Here is a 16,692-nt window from a genome sequence, read left to right on the forward strand (position 1 = left end):
GGAGCTCCACGGATGGAAGAGATGCTGTGGTGTCTCTCCACTCTGTGCCACTCCCTTTCTCCTTTCTGTCTGCTTCTCTCACTCTCTCTCTCCCCCTCCCACAACTAATAAATGAGAAAAACTGGTCTGTGGGAAACCACTGAAGAGTGTTACCATGCGTGTGCGAGGTCTCAGTGATATATTAAAAAATACAACTGGGATTTCTGAAGAAGGTTCTGTCTGTTCCACATGGTGTTAGGTGGGGTCTGGACCCAATCTTCACACACCTCTGCTAGAGTTGGCCCTGACTCGCGACTTGGCCATGTGTCTCCCCCTGGCCATGGGGTGCCAGCCTTCAGGCGACTGGGGGCCAGAGGAGCCCTGTAGGTGGGCACGACCTTGGCCTTGCAGTGACCATGAGAGGCCCAGACTGCCCCGGTGCTGCAGGGGGAGGGCAGGGCGAGAGGCTCCTGTGGCAGCTGAGGCTGGACATGAGGAGCCCTTGGCCTGCCCAGGGAGTCTGCTTGTCCCTGCCCGCCTTTACCCAGACCTGCCAGCCTCAGGGAGGGAAGCAGGCTGGTTTTGTGGGATCCAAAGGGAAGGAGTGAAAGATGGGGGTGCAGGCTGGTCAAGCACAGCATTAACATACCCCAAAAGAAAATGGATGACTAGAACCACTACCAAACTGCTGCTGAGAACGGGGTGGGAGATAGCTCAGTGCAGAGAGCACATGCCTTATTATGAGGCCTTGAGTTCAATCCCTGCTACCACAGAGGAGCAGCATGGATGCCTCCAAAAGGAATTCTATAGATGGTCGAACAGTGCCTTAACACTTGCTCTTGCTCTCACTCTCTCTCTCTCATTCTCCCTCTCCTCTCTCTCTCTCTCTTTCTCCCTTTCCTCTCTCTCTTTCTCCCTCTCTCCTCTCTCCAGCTCAGCCAGAAGAATCAGCCTTCCAATGTAATGCTCAGGAATCTGGGTTTGAACCCTGACCCCACATGGAAGTACTGTTAACAGCACTGTTATTGTTGTTGTTGTTATTGATGTCATCATTGTTGGATAGGACAGAGAGAAATGGAGAGAGGAGGGGAAGACAGAGATGGGGAGAGAAAGACACCTGCAGACCTGCTTCACCGCTTGTGAAGCGACTCCCCTGCAGGTGGGAAGCTGGGGGCTCAAACCAGGATCCTTACTCCAGTCCTTGAGCTTTGCGCCATGTGCGCTTAACCCATTGCGCTACTGCCCAACTCCCAATACATCTTTTAATAAATAAATAAGAACAGAGAGAATAAATAGCCAAGGCTCCAAAGATCAACTCGGCACTGGGCTCTTCTGAACTTTAGCCACCAGAGAACTTAGCCTCTGGGTGCAGAAGGTTTGGAAGTACTCACAGCGGGGTGGGGAGACTGAGGCAGGGCTGAGGACATCCAGAGAGGAAGCCAGGAGCTCCTCTGTGCAGGCGATGCCTGGACCCAGAAGATTTGAATGTGTGCGCCTGGTGTGTATATGTGTGTGTGTATGTGGGGCAGTGGCATTGAGCTGGGTGCACAGTGCCGAGAAGAAGGGAAATGTTTCTTCTGCGTCCGGGTCCAGCTCTGTGCCCCCAAGGAGGGTCAACAACTCAGAAGCTTAGTGGGGGCGGGGCAGCCAGTCGGTTGGACGTGGGCATCTGTGAGAAAGGTTCAGGTGATGCCAGACTAAGTGTGTTTGCCAACAAGTCTGGTGGTAACCACATGGCTGAATCCCTGTCAGGAGAGCCGGCAGAGTAGCTCAGCTGGTCTGTGTGCTGTGTTGCCATGAGCATGACCCAGGTTCAAACCCAGCCCCTCTCCTCCGTACTGGAGAAAGCTCACTGCAATGGTGTCACTCTCTCTCTCTCTCTCTTTCTGTTTCTCTGGCTTTTCTATTTATTTGATTTTATTTTTAGACAGAGAAAATGGGGGGAGGAGAAAATGAGAGATTGGGAGTTGGGTGGTAGCGCAGCAGGTTAAGCACACCTGGTGCAAGGATCCGGGTTCGAACCCTTGGCTCCCCACCTGCAGGGGAGTCGCTTCACAGATGCTGAAGCAAGTCTACAGGCGTCTTTCTCTCCCCCTCTGTCTTCCCCTTCTCTCTCCATTTCTCTCTGTCCTATCTAACAATGACAAAAACAATAACTACAACAACAACAAAAAGACAAGTGCAACAAAAGGGAAAATAAATAAATATAAAAATAATAATAAAAAAAAGAAAATGAGTGACCACAGCCCCCAAATTCCCTTTAGTGGTGGGGGCTGAAGTCAGTCACTATCCAAATGAGCCTTTCGCTGACTCATTCTCTCTATCTCTCTGTGTCTGTCTTTCTCTTTCTAGCTAGAAAAGTCATCCACCACAAGAAAAGAAAAATAAACAAGAACCCCACTAAGACCCCACTAAGGCTCATGAGACAAAGGAAGATCCAGAAAGGAGTTTTTGCAGGGCAGACACCCCGGGCGGAAGCAGCCACCCTCACAGGGCAGCTAACACGGCCTTCCTCCCAAAGGCGTCTGGGAACCACAGCCACTTGGGTGTGTCTGGCCTCCCCCTTGGGCCCTTCTTCAATCTCCCTACCTCTCTGGGTTCTCCAGAATTTCATCGACATCTATGCTCAAAGCCTTGCACTCCTGGGGGAGAGCCAGCAGGTCCCCCGGGAAAGGCTCTTTGGGGAAGTGCCAGCGGTTGGTGGAGCCGATGATGCGGCGCTCCATGCGGCCTTTGTGCTGCGAGGGAGACAGAGAGGATGTCAGCCTTCACACTTGGTCAGTCGTACAACAGAGAGACAGTCAGCACAGCTCTTACTTATATTCAGTCACTGTACGGGAGGCTAACGTCATTTACGAGACTGTCATTGTCCCATGTCCAGTTTCCCGTCTCCCTGCCTGTGACCCATGTCGACAAACCACACCCTCCACCAACACTGATGTATTTCGCCCCGTTTCTTTTTTCTTTTTTTACCAGAACACTGCTAGGCTCTGGTTTCTGGTGCTGCTGGAGATTGAACCTGGGGCATCAGAGGCTCATGCGTGAAAATCTCGCACAACCAATATACTGCCTCCTCAGCCCTATTTTGGTTTAAATGTTTTTATTTATTTATTGGCTAGACCGAGAGGAACTGAGAGGAAGGGGAAAGAGAGGGAGAGAAGGGAGTCGGGCGGTAGCGCAGCAGGTTAAGCCGCAGGTGGCGCAAAGTGCAAGGACCGGCATAAGGATCCCGGTTCGAGCCCCCAGCTCCCCACCTGCAGGGGAGTCACTTCACAAGCGGTGAAGCAGGTCTGCAGGTGTCTGTCTTTCTCTCCCCCTCTCTGTCTTCCTCTCCTCTCTCCATTTCTCTCTGTCTTATCCAATAACAACAATAACTACAACAATAAAACAACAAGGGCAACAAAAGGGAATAAATAAATAATAAAATAAAATAAAATATATATATAAAGAGAGGGAGAGAGAAAGAGAGACAACTGAGGCACTGCTTCACTACTTATGAAGCTTTGCCCCTTCAGGTGGGGACCAGGGGTTTGAACCTGGACCCTTGAGCACTGTAATACGTGCACTCCATCAGGTGTGCCACCGCATGACCCCTTATTTATTTTTCTAGAGACAATCAGAAGGAGTTAAAGAAAGCACGGTCACCAAAGCTTCCTTCAGTGAGGTGGGGGCTGGGCTTGAACCTGGGTCACACAGCTGGTTAAGTAACACACTGTCCACACGGGCTATCTCACTGGTCCCGTTTTTATTCCTGCCCTCGGGGATTTCTTTTGAAAATATTGTATTTATTAATTTTATTTATTGGATAGAGTCAGACTGAAATCGATAAGGGAAGGGGGAGATACAGAGGGAGAGAGAGAGATCTGCAGCACTGCTCCAAGCACTTGTGAAGCTTCCCTCTTGCAGGCGGGGCCCGGGGGCTTAATCTGGATCCTTGTGCATTGTAACATATGCACTCAACCATGTACACCACCACCCGGTCCCTATTTTTTTTTTTTTTTGACACCTGCCAGACCTGCTTCACCATCTGTGAAGTGACTCCCCTGCCGGTGGGGAACCGGGGGCTCGAACTGGGATCTTTACGCATTTTTTTTAAAGATGTATTTATTGGGGCCTGGAAATTGCTCAGTTGTTGGGAACATGTGTGAGCCTGATAGAGCTTAGGGAGAACCACCCCCATCTTTGGATGGAGGTCTGAGAAGATAACCTCTTGGTAAGTCTCTCTCAACCGAAGTGAGCATAAGGGGGGAAACTCAGATTTGGTTCTTTCCTTCTTGACTCTCAGGCCCACAGATAGCCCAGTACTTCCCTCCATTAACTGCAGGCCACATGGCCACAGATTCACTTATTCAAAGTCACCTTCTGATCACAGAAGAACACACCTTATCACACACTTCATTACACACCTCAGACCCCAGACAAGAGAAATTCCAAATTATATGGCCTTTTGATATCCATCTTCTTTCTGTCTCACCCTACAGGTTTAACCCCTGTGCTTCTCTCAAATACCTTTGGATAATTAAGTTGCTTGTGTTATGGAGAATAACTGTCTTATGTCTCATCAATTCCTGTCATACCAACCCCCTACCTTAGGGGCATGCTGACTGTTAAGAAACTTGTAATTTCTGTCATATTTCAACAATAATTAACTTCATTGCTTTTCTATTTAACTCATGTCCACTTTGCTAATAAACGGACTCTAGGATTCTGGGATTCTAAGGTCTCAGATTCTAGGCACGCCAAGAGTCCCCTGGTGTCTTTTACTTCGTGTCACTCCTGTCGTGAGCGAGAAAGAACCAGCCCGTTACCTTTCCCCTGGAGGACACCCTGCCGGAGAAGGAGAGAGATACCCCGAAACTCAGTGGATAAAGCAAACATTTCCTCATGGGTGAGGCCCTGGGTGGAGCCCTAGCGCCATGTGGCACCATCATGGGCAGCACCAAGGCAGCTCCGTGGACAGTGGAGTGGCGCTTTGGCATCTCCTCTTTCTCTTCCTGCTCTCTCTCTCCTGAGTCCACGGAGTAAGAGATGCCAGACCTGGGGGAGGGTCACTCAGCGATACTGCACATGAGTGAGGCCCTGCTGGGCTCAGGCAGAGAGGCTGTGACCTGTTCGGCCCCACGGAGTCAGCACATGGAGGTGGAGGTACTCAGGGCTGCAGGAACGCACCCTTGTGGAAACTTGGCTCTGCCACTGCAGAGGGTGGTCTGGGCCTCACCTGCCCCTTGGGGAGACTCACCGGTTTCAGCATTTCTCTGAATGATGATGGAGATCACACAACTGGGAGGAAGAGGTCTTAGGAGACAAAAGACAGACAGTCCAATTTTTCTTCTTCCTTTTTTTCTTAATAGAGATAACAGTGATCTGTGTCATTGTATAGGTTAGGGGGATGTTCTTTCTCACACCTCTTCAAAGTATGACACCACCAAAGTGTCAAGATCCTGTACCACCATGTGTGGGGACCCCTCCCCCCAAACAAGAACAAAGACAACTGAGTCCGGCCACTGTGCCCACCTCTGGCCTCCTTGCTTTGCACCTCCACCGTCTCACACCCTCTACACAGCAATGCAACCATTAATACGTTGCACTTTTTTTTTCTTTTCAAAGCTTTAATTTTCAAAACTTTTGTGAAGGGTCTTTTCAAAATATTACGGAGGAAACTTTCCTAAAGAATCTGTATTCCGGGAGGCTCTTGGGCAGTGGTGCACTGGGTTAAGCGTGCATAGTGGAAATGAAGGATCCCAGTTCGAGCCCCCAGCCCCTCACCTGCAGGGGGGTCACTTCACAAGCGGTGAAGCAGGTCTGCAGGTGTCTGTATTTCTCTCCCTCTCTGTCTTCCCCTCCTCTCTCCATTTCTCTCTGTCCTATCCAATAACAATAGCAATAAGAACAGCAACAACAACAATGGGAAAAGTGGTTACGAGGAGCAGTGGATTCGTAGTGCCAGGCAGTGGCACACCTAGTTAAGCACACACACTACAGTGTGCAAGGACCCAGGTTCAAGCCCTTCGTTCCCAGTTGCAGGGGGAAAGCTTTATGAGTGGTGAAGTAGAGTTGCAGGGGTCTGTCTCTCTCCCCCTTCTCTCTTTATTGCTGTCTCTATCCAATACTAAATAAAATGAAAAAAAAATTAAAAAAAGAATCTGTATTTTTTGACCTGGAGATGGCAGAGCAGTAGAGCACAGGACTCACAAACATAGCAAGTTAGACCCCTGGCACTGCAAATGTTTTGGCTCTGTCTCTCATTAATCATCTATTTTTGCTTTATTTTACTTTTTCGTATATTTATATGAGAGAGAAATTGAGAGGAGAGGGGGAAATAAAGAGAATGAGTGTAGAGAGAGACAGAGAGACCTGCAGCACTGCTTCACTGCTCAAGAACATTTCCCTCTACAGGTGGGGATCAGGAGCTTGAACCAGGTCCTTGTGCAGGGCAATGTGTGGGCTCGCTCATCACTGCCCAGTCCAGCTCATTAATGAATATGTGTAAAGAAATCTATATTCTGCCAGAGAGAGAGAGAGAGAGAGAGAGAAAAAGGAACAAGCCTTGTGTGTGGGTTGTCAGATTAAGACTTTTTTTTTTTTTTAAAGGCTCGTTTAGTGAGTGACAATCATCTACTCCTGGTCCAGGGCAGGTGACTCACATAAAACACAAGAGGACAGAACCGTGAGTTTTACCATTTATCAAAATGATGGGATCCCAAAGCAGGTTACATACTCTGCTCCTTGGGGGGGCTCCTTGGATATATCAAGTCCTTCGGGGCCCCAGCCGGAACCCCCACAATTCCCCCTCGCCCCCCCCACCCCCGGGCCAGATGGAGCTCAGTCCAGCAGTGGCCGCCCCTCCGGCATCGAACAGGGTGATAAGCACTGTTCTGAAGCGCCTCTGTCCCTGCACTGGTCTCGCGACTAGAGGGGTGCCAGGGGCTGGCCTGTTTCTGGAACCGAAGCCCGAGTGTGCGTGCACACTACCTCTGGGGCTCCCTCCTTCTTCTTCTGGGTCAGACGCTTTGGCAACGGAGTTAGCCTTGGGTGTCCAGAGCTAGTTGTGGGCGCCATGACAACCTGGAAGGTGGTTCTGAGCACTTCCGGTCCCGAGCACTTCCGGTCCCGAGCACTTCCGGTTCCTGGCCTGTTTGGAACGGGGTAGAGTGTCGGGTCCTACAGTCGCAGAGGTTAGAGGGCGCCTCAGAGACTCAGGTGGGTGCCCCAGGCATCCTTCTTGCCCCTGGTCCTGCCAGTTCAGGGACAAGAGTGGACTAGAAGAAGGTTCGGGATGCCCTCCCAGTTTGGGCACCGGGAGGAGGCCTCTATTTTGAGCACCAATGTCCAGCAATGTTTTCCTAAAAATATTTAGATAAAACCAGGTGGGTTTTGCGTGATGACAAGCTGTACTGGCCGATTTGTCTGCTGATTGATTTTTTTAAATTTCATTATTACTGTTATTATTTTACTCGATTATTACTTTACTCAGCTCTGGCTTACAGCGGTCCATGGACTTGAACCTGGGACATCAGGTTCAATAAGCACGAGGGTCTCTCTGCATGACCATTATGCTATCTAACCCCCTGCCTATGTGGTTTGTAGAACTGCAGTGAGGAGAGGAGCAGTTGCATCTGTCAGACCCAAGAATCTTTTTTTTTTTCCTCCAGGGTTATTGCTGGGCTGGGTGCCTGCACCATGAATCCTCCGCTCCTGGAGGCCATTTTTTCCCCCTTTTGTTGCCGCCTCGTTGTGGTTATTATTATTACCATTGTTGATGTTGTTCGTTGTTGGATAGGACAGAGAGAAATGGAGAGAGGAGGGGAAGACAGAGAAGGGGGAGAGAAAGACAGACACCTGCAGACCTGCTTCACCGCCTGTGAAGCGACTCCCCTGCAGGTGGGGAGCCGGGGCGTGAACCGGGATCCTTAGGCCGGTCCTTGTGCTTTGCGCCACGTGCGTTTAACCCGCTGTGCCACCGCCCGACCCCCCCCAGAATCTTTTTATGTATTTTTATTTTCATTAGTGACTTAACAGTGATTTACAAGATTCTGTGATAATAGGGTTTTAATTCCACACTGATCCCACCACCAAAGTTCTGTGCCCCTTCCCCCTCCAGCAGTAACCACCATACTTCTCCCAAGATCATAGATATAGGAGACTATATAGATATTTTTTTTCTTTTTCAAGTTCACGTTTCAATTCTCTATATCCCACCTATGAGTGAAATCACCCCATAGTTGTCCACCACTTTCTTACTAACTTCACTAATCATAATCTGTCAGTTCCGTCCATTTAATCCCAAAGAACACTTTATAGTATTTTTTTTAAAAAACATTTTTATTATCTTTATTTATTTATTGCATAGAGCCAGCCAGAAATTGAGAGGGAAAGGTGAGACAGAGAGAGAGAAAGAGAGAGAGACCTACAGCACTGCTTCATCACTTGCAAAGTTTTCCCCTTATACGTAGGGGCCAGGGGCTTGAACCCAGGTCCTTGTGCATTGTAACATAAGCGCTCAACTAGGTGCACCACCACCCAGCCCCTATAGTCTTTGTTCATTCCATATGTCCTGTGACTATATATATATATATATATATATATATATATATATTAAATATTATTTATTTACTTATTGAACAGAGACAGAGAGAAATTGAGAAGAGCGGGAGAGATAAGGAGAGAGAGAGAGAGACCTGCAGAGCTGCTTCACCACTTGTGAAGCTTTCTCCCTGCAGGTGGGGACCAGGGGCTTACATCTGTTATCTACACACTGTGACGTAAGTGCTTAGTCAGGTGTGCCACCACCTGGCCCCTATTTTTTTGGGTTTATAAGACTCAAATTAGTGATTCTATTCCATTGTTAAATGCTTCCACCACCAACTCTTAAGTATTGCTCATAGGGGTCCCCCCGCCCCAGTATTTTAAACTTTTAATCAGGAAAGTGGAAAGTCACCAGAGAAGCACCTGGCAGGCCCTAGAATCTGGGTCCCCAGCAGTCCAGGGCTCCCAGCTCTGGGCTCTGAAAAACTCAGCTACAGGGAGGAGCCCCAGGCCAGGGCAGCTGGTACAGCTGGGATACGGCTTCCTCAGCACCTGGTACACAGCCGCTCCCGGTCATGTACAAAGGAAAGCCAGCCACCACTCTACCTGCTTATGACTGTGTTCTAGAAACAGGAAAGTCTGGCTGGCTGGTGGCTCACACTTAGAACACACATGTTGCCGTGTGTGAGGACCCAGGCTCAGACTCTGGGACAATACATGGGAGCGCCTGCAAGGAGCAAGTTTCACAAGTGAGGGAAAGTGAGGGAGAGGTGTGCACTGTCTCTCTTGCTCTGCCTCTCCCCTCCCCTTCTATCTAAAGGGAAGGAAAATGGTCACTTGGAGTGGTGGAGTCATGCAGGCACTGAGACCCAGTCATATTCCTGGTGGCAAAAAGAAAGAGAAAGGAAGGAAGAGATCAGAAGCCATCGAGTTCTGTGCAAATGAGGCTCGGTGAGGAACTATGTACCTCCTCACCTTCAAGACTGGGACCCCCTCTCCTGTCACCATATCCTGGCTCTGCAGGGCTGGGGAGCTACTGTGGACTGTTTTCCTCGTGTATTAACCCCCTCTGTGTCCACAGAGCTCAGTTACCAAACTGACCCTCAGGAAGTGTCCGGCAAACATTTGGAAAAGACAAATAGATGGTCGGAGCTGACCCAGCACTCCGCCTCGACACAGGGAGCAGCAGTGTGCATGAACATGTGTGTCCATGTTTGTGCGTGAGACAGTGTGCACGGACGCAGGTGTGCTCATTCATGTGTGCTCATGCTTCTGTGGGAGTCACAGTCTCATCTCAGATACCTTTGCTGTTCCATCTACTGGAAGATTCTCCAAGGTTTCTTAGCAGCCCGTCTCTGGAAAGTGGAGACCCCATGTCCAACTTCACTTGGAGTTTGAACAGCACTGTCTGGTACCATCTGCATTTCCTGCTTGTTTGTTTGTTTGTTTGTTTACCAGAGCGCTGCTTAGTTCTAGCTGATGGTGGCGTGGAGGATTGAACCTGGGACTCTGGAGACTCAGGCAGGAGCATCTCTGCAGAACCTTGATGCTGTCGCCTCTGCCCCTGCACAGGTCTAGGGAAGCCTCACCACCTCAGAGCAGCTCTCGAGCGCCCTCTGGTGACCACTGAAGAAAAGCCTCTCTGGATACCATTGCAGTTTCTAGGATGTGAGGATCACCCCCTCTGGGAGTCTGAGTGCAGGGTTCAGGGTTTTCCCTCCATCCCCCAAACCCTCTGCACATCCATCCTCTGGAGAACTTGTGGGGACTGAGCTGAGAGCCAGAGTAGGAGACAGGTAAATGGGAACAGCCTGAGGCATGAGTCTTGGGTGCGAAGTGCAGTTACCCATGGAGTCCACAGGAATCATCATTTTTTCTCTTCTTCTCTCTTTCCTTTTCCTTTCCTTTCTCTCTTTACTTATTTCTCTTTTTCTTTTTTCCTCCAGGGTTATCACTAGGACTTGGTGCTTGCACTGTGAATCTACTGCTCCTGGAGTCTGTTTCTTCCATGGTTGTTGCTATTGCTGTTATTGTTGTTGGATAGGACAGAGAGAAATGGAGAGAGGAGGGGAAGACAGAGAGGGGAGGGAAAGACAGACACCTGCAGACCTGCTTCACCGCCTCTGAATCAATCCCCCTGCAGGTGGGGAGCCAGGGCTCGAGCCGGGATCCTTAAGCCAGTCCTTGCGCTTTGCACCACGTGCGCTTAACCCGCTGCTCTACTGCTTGGCTTCCAGGAGTCATATTTTCAAGAGCAGAAGCTGTCATGGCTCATAGCCAACCTTCTGAGCACAGTCACCAGCTGGCTTCATCCAGTCACTCATGTGGGAAGACACTGGGGTACAATGAAGTGAGCCTAGACTCCAATCCTGCCTCTGGTCCTGATTAGCGGTGTGACCCGACAAGCCTTGCGCCTCCTGCACAAGCTTCTTCCCCTCACATCCCCCTCCGCCCCCAAAGCTGTGTCTGCATCCTGACTGTGGATGTGGCCTCACTTGGAAACAGTCTTTGCAGGTACCACTGAGGATGTGAAGATGAGTTCATCCCCTTAATCTAATGACTGGTGGCTTCCTAACAGAAGGGAGATGGCTGACAGTGTGGAGGCTCTAGGAAAACAGAGGCAGGGACTAGTGATGTGGCCATGAGCCAAGGACTCTGAGGCCCACCACTGGGAGCTGAGAGGGAGGGCGGCCTGGGCATGCGGAATCCCTCCTAGACCATCCATCCAGGGGGTGCAGGGACCAAGCCTGCCAACACTTTCCTTTTGGACTTTAGAACTGACCAGAGGTTAACTGCCTGTTGTTCTAAGCAGCCAAGTGAGTGCAGATTTGCAAGGCAGGCCTAGGACTCAGAGACACATCCTACCCTGACTCTTTTCTGGTCCACCTTTCTACCTGGGGTCCTGAGGCTAGGAGCCATAAAAGAATCTAACAGGCCTAGGAGTCAGAGACGCCTCCCACCCTGACTCTCTTCTGGTCCACCTTTCTACCTGAGGTCCTGAGGCTAGGAGCCATAAAAGAATCTAACATCAGACGCACTGATCCATCTCTAATGTAGCCTCACTGCTGCCATCCCCCAACCCCCAACTGCCCTCCTTGCCTGAGCTCTTTACCAAAGAGTTTCAGGCTGGATCTGCAGACACTGGGGCAACAGAAAGGAAGCCAGAAAGCCTGCTACTTCATTGAACAACAACAACAATAATAACAATGGACTTACCCAACATCAAAGAGGCTTTGTAAAAACAAACTTCTAAGTTAAATCAGCACACACCACTTAATAAGTTTTGTGTCAGAATTTTAAAAAATGTATTATTTTTTTATTATCTTCATTTATTGGATGAAGACAGAAATTGAGAGGGGAAGGGGGTGATAGAGAGGTAGACAGAGAGACACCTGCAGCCCTGCTTCACCACTTGAAAGGCTTTCCCTCTGCAGGTGGGGACCAGGGGCTTGAACCCAGGCTCTTGATCATTGTAGCATGTTCGCTCAATCAGGTGTGCCACCGCCCAGCCCCCAAGCACCAGGATTTTTCATTAGCTCCACCTGACACAGAGCCAGGGCAGCAAAGGAACTGTTATTTGAATCTGGGGACCCAGACATGAGCCCAGACAGAGAAACCTGAGTGGCCAGATCCCACGATACTTCACAAAGGCGTGGCAAGACTCAACCCTTCCCAGAATAATTCACAGCCACACGTGTTGCCAAGATCCGAAGGGGGAAAATTTTTTTTAATTATTTACAATAGAGAGTCTTATTTGAAACATGCATTTTCTTCTTCTTCTTCTTCTTCTTCTTCTTCTTTAAAACAAATCAAGAAATGCAGATCAAGTTTATACTCTTTAAGGCAAGAGTCCCCGTGCAAGCTACACATGATCCTATTAAATCCCGAAGCGGCTCACCCTGGGGACTCACGTACAGAGAAGAGGGCCAAGGTCAGTGACGTGGATCTGTGATTCAAGAACCGGAACCGGACAGTCTCCCTGATACAGGAACTCTGAGGTCAACTTGCTATGAACGCAACCAAGAAAAAAATGCGAACCAATAGCAAGAATCGGGACGGTCTCCTCAGTGCAGTGCACAAGCCGGCCAGCTTCACCGGGGGAGATGCAGTAGTGCAGACAAAGCCGCGGGCAGCTGGGTGCCAGGCCGTATGGCACGAGAGGGTCAAGTCCAAACATGCGGCCAGGAGTTAGCTCTTGCCCATTTTGGCTATCAGCTCGTCACAGATCTTGGTGAGTTCTTCTATCTCTTTGTTCTGTAGGTGAAGACCAAAATAGATAGATAGATAGATAAATAAAATTGCTAATGCCCCTCTATTTTTTTTTTAGAATCTGTTTTGTTTTTTAAAGATTAAATTTACTTATTTATTCATGAGAGAGAAAGAACCAGACATCACTCTGGCACATGTGTTGCCGGGGATCGAACTCAGAACCTCATGCTTGAGAGTCCAAAGCCTTATCACTGCACCGCCTCCCGGACCACTAGAATCTGTTTTCTTGAGCAGAGACAAGAGAGAAATCAGCCCTGCTTCACCACTACAGAAGCTTCTCCCCCCTGCAGGGGGTCGAGAGGAACTAAGGGCTTGAGCCCTGTCCTTGTGCATTATAGCATGTGCGCTCTACCAGGTGCAACACTGCCCGTCCCTCCCTCCCTCTGTTTATTTAACGAGCTCGAGAGCACTGCTCCCAGTATATGCTGTGCCAAGTCTTGCATCCTGCTGAACTACCTGCCCCCACCCCGCCCCGACTAACTAGAAATACAAGCTTTTGTTTTATTCTTTAAAAAAAAAAAAACTTTTATTTTGGATAGAGACAGAAATTGAAAGAGCTGGGCAGGGTGGGGGGGGGGAGAGACAGGCCTGCAGCACTGTTTCATCATTCCTAAAGCTTTCCCCTGGCAATTGGGGACTGGGGGGCTTGAACCCTGGCCCCTGCGCATTGTAATGTGAGCGCTTAATCAAGTGTGCCCACCTGACCCTGGCTTTTGCTATATTCTATTATTATTATTATTTTTTCTGACCAGAGAACAGCTCATCTCTGGTTCCCGGCGCTGCAGCGGACAGACACTGAGAATTCTCACATGCAAAGTCTTGTGTGCGACTGCTGCCCTGTCTCTTGACCAAAAAAGGAAGTTCAAGCATTAGTTAAGGGGTCTGAGGGTCCCTGGGTAGAGTACATGTCTTGCCATGTGTGCTGCCCAGGTCTGCAGCCCTGCACCACGTGGGAGGGAGCATGGCACAGGGGGGCTCTAACACAGTGGTAGCTGTCCTTCTCTCTCTCTTACTTGAATGAAAAAAAAAGTGGCCTGGGAGTGGTAAGACAGCGCATGTGCACACGTTTATCAACTACCTTATTATTCTTTACGAATGATCAGCATATTGGTATCCCAGGCTTGGTATCCCATATTGTGTGCAGAGACTAGGCATGCAGTCCCAGGCTCTATCACTGAGCCACCTCCCTGGCCAGAGATCTCTTAAATCAAGACAATGAGAATGGCGACTGGGCATTTTTTTTTTTTAGGGGATCTAGGCCTCTGGGTCTGAATGGTCTAATAGTAATCCCTGCAATGATCTCAAACGGCAAGAAAAACGGCCCAGCATACACCCCTGCTCTGAGGTGTGACACTGGACAGGCTCCACAGGTTCTCAGAGCTCTGGCTTTTTTTTTTTTTTTCTTCAATCCAACATGGGGATAATAACATTCGTCTTTGTGAGAATTAAATGATCAGGATGGAAGGTGTTGGCTGGGGAGGTGGCGCACTGGATAGAGCTTGGGACTGTGTACACGAGGTCTTAGGTTTGAACCCAGGCACTGCATAGGTCAGAGTGATTGTCTGTCTCTTTCTCATTAATAAGTAAATTTGGATTCCTTTATTTTATCCATACTTTATTTTATTTCACTGAGAGAGATATAGAGAGAAAGATAGAGAGATAGAGATAAAGAGAGCTGAGAGCCCTGCTCAGCTGAGCTCTGGCCTACAGTTGGTGCTACGGATTGAACCCAAGACGTGGGAGCTTCAGGCATGAAATTCTGTTTGCGGAACCACTACGCTACTTGCTCTGCCCACTATATCTTTTCTTAATAGTTCACAAGTTTATGACTGTCTTTAAAAAAAATTTATTTATTCCCTTTTGTTGCCCTTTTATTGTTGTTGTTATTGATGTCGTTGTTAGGACAGAGAGAAATGGAGAGAGGAGGGGAAGACAGAGAGGGGGAGAGAAGGATAGACACCTGCAGACCTGCTTTACCACCTGTGAAGCGACTCCCCTGCAGGTGGGGAGCCGGGGACTCAAACCGGGATCCTTAAGCCGGTCCTCGTGCTTTGCGCCATGTGCGCTTAACCCGCCGCACTCCTGCCCGACTCCGTGACCGTCTCTGTGTAGCTCATTTGTCTCCTCTGCACGCAACGCCAGTGCCATCATACCGTGCTTATCCTTCTCTGTCCGGCTTACCACACTTAGCCTAACGCCCTCTGGCTCCATCTCTGCTGTTGCCAGTGGAAGTAATTGGTCCTTTCTCTTTTATTTTATTTTGCTTTCTTCATCTTTATTGTCATTTTCGTTGTTCTGAGCTGATGCTTTCAGATGATCATTTTTAAGTTTTTTTTAACTCTTAAAATATTTTTTAATTGTCTGCTTATTTGATAGAGACAGCCAGAAATCGAGAAGGAGGAGATAGATATGGAGACAGAGAGACAGACACCCGCAGCACTGTGTCACCACTTGCAAAGCTTTCCCTCCATAAGAGGGGACTGGGGGCTTGAACCCGGGTCCTTGCACGTGGTGATATCAACCAGGTGCATCACCACCTGCCACCCCCCCCCTTTTTTTTTTTACCTGTTTCACCGCCTGTGAAGCGACTCCCCTGCAGGTGGGGAGCTGGGGGCTTGAACCGAGATCCTTATGCCGGTCCTTGCGCTTCACGCCACGTGCGCTTAACCCGCTGCGCTACCGCCCTCCCCCACTCCCCCCGTTATTTAGAGAGAGACTTCAGCAGCTGGGATCTGGATGCCACCTGATTATTAGTCAGACTGCTGATACTCCAGGCCACCAGGGCCTCTCATGACTCTCCGGGGACCCCCTTGGGCTCAGCAAACCCATCAGAAGGGGACTTCAGGTCTGGGGACATGGTCAGGAGCTTCACACACACACCTGCCAGCACTCATACTAGTGGGCGGCAGGAGGCAGGGAGTACTCGGCCGGGCGTCCCCTGGGGACTTAGTATTTGACAGCCGACACAGACTTTACACAGAGCCGTGGAAAAGGGTCATTCACACCCAGGCAGGCAGGGGCCCGGTCTGGGGTTGGCACTGCCCACCTTCCAGGGGGTGTGGGCCTGGGAAGTGACTCTGCTGTGCAGGCTGTCCCCAGACCTCCAGTTTCTGTCCCCAGAGCTCCGGTGGCTGCAGAGGAACCAGTCCCCCACCCCCGGCCCTCTCCTGCCAGACTGCAGGGACCCTCTGGGTGGTCACCTTCTGCTCCAGCGTCCTCTCCAGGGCGTCCACTCGAAGCTGCTCCTTCCGCAGGCTGGCCTGGTAGGCGGCCTGCTCCTGTTGGGCTTTGCCTCGGACCTGGGCGATCTCGGCATTGGCCCTGCAGTGTGGGGTGACAGAGGGATTCAGTCACCACTGCCAGGGCTGGTGGGCCACATAACATCAGCTTCCACCAGAAGGGGGTCTGAACATAGAAACCCAGGAGAACCTCCCCCATCCCCGCCACCTCTGGGATGTTAAAGTGGGTGCCTCAGAAGTTACTACGGGTGTCGTGTACTGATCAAAAAGGGTGGAAGCCACATGGGAAAAGCCTTCTGGAGCCCACAGCCGGGGCCCTGGGGAGGGGACCCGCCAGTCACCTGTCCAGCTTCTCCTCCGCGTGCACCTTCAGGGCCTGGTATCTCTGCTCCTCTTTCTTCACCCGGGACAGGTACTCCTGGGCACATTTCTTCAGCACCTCTTCATTCTGACCCGGCGAGGAAGGGGACAGGCAGGCAAGAAGAAATGGAGAGGGAGCACCGGGCAGGGGGCCTCGCCCACCCGGAACAGCATACGCCTTGCTGGGTGTGAGATCTTAGGTTCAAACCCTGGCACCATACAGAGCACCACGGATGGCAGGGGTAGAGCTGCATGGAGAAGGGCGGGGTGGGTGCTGGGGTCTCTCCTCTCTCTAAACTAAAGAGTGGACAGATGGGGC

The 16,692-nt window shown here is 50.1% G+C and overlaps 2 protein-coding genes across 10 annotated transcripts in view; both read right to left on the reverse strand.

Annotated features, from left to right (window-relative positions):
• BTBD16 (BTB domain containing 16) overlaps positions 1-7,051 on the reverse strand; it is a 61,075-nt gene extending 54,024 nt beyond the window's left edge. The window contains exons 1-3 of the mRNA XM_060172232.1: positions 6,952-7,051; positions 5,219-5,322; positions 2,569-2,717 (exon numbers count right to left, since the gene is read on the reverse strand). Coding sequence (XP_060028215.1) covers positions 2,569-2,717; positions 5,219-5,230 — 161 coding nt within the window. The 5' untranslated portion in view covers positions 5,231-5,322; positions 6,952-7,051. The remainder of the gene's footprint in view (positions 1-2,568; positions 2,718-5,218; positions 5,323-6,951) is intronic.
• A 5,151-nt stretch (positions 7,052-12,202) lies between these two features.
• TACC2 (transforming acidic coiled-coil containing protein 2) overlaps positions 12,203-16,692 on the reverse strand; it is a 204,704-nt gene continuing 200,214 nt past the window's right edge. For all 9 annotated transcript variants that reach the window (XM_060171129.1, XM_060171124.1, XM_060171125.1 and 6 more), the window contains 3 exons: positions 16,355-16,461; positions 15,975-16,095; positions 12,203-12,759 (listed from right to left, as the gene is read on the reverse strand). In XM_060171129.1, coding sequence (XP_060027112.1) covers positions 12,694-12,759; positions 15,975-16,095; positions 16,355-16,461 — 294 coding nt within the window. In that variant the 3' untranslated portion in view covers positions 12,203-12,693. The remainder of the gene's footprint in view (positions 12,760-15,974; positions 16,096-16,354; positions 16,462-16,692) is intronic.

The sequence above is a fragment of the Erinaceus europaeus genome, chromosome 14, assembly GCF_950295315.1.
Source record: "Erinaceus europaeus chromosome 14, mEriEur2.1, whole genome shotgun sequence".
In the NCBI taxonomy this organism is placed as follows: Eukaryota; Metazoa; Chordata; class Mammalia; order Eulipotyphla; family Erinaceidae; genus Erinaceus; species Erinaceus europaeus.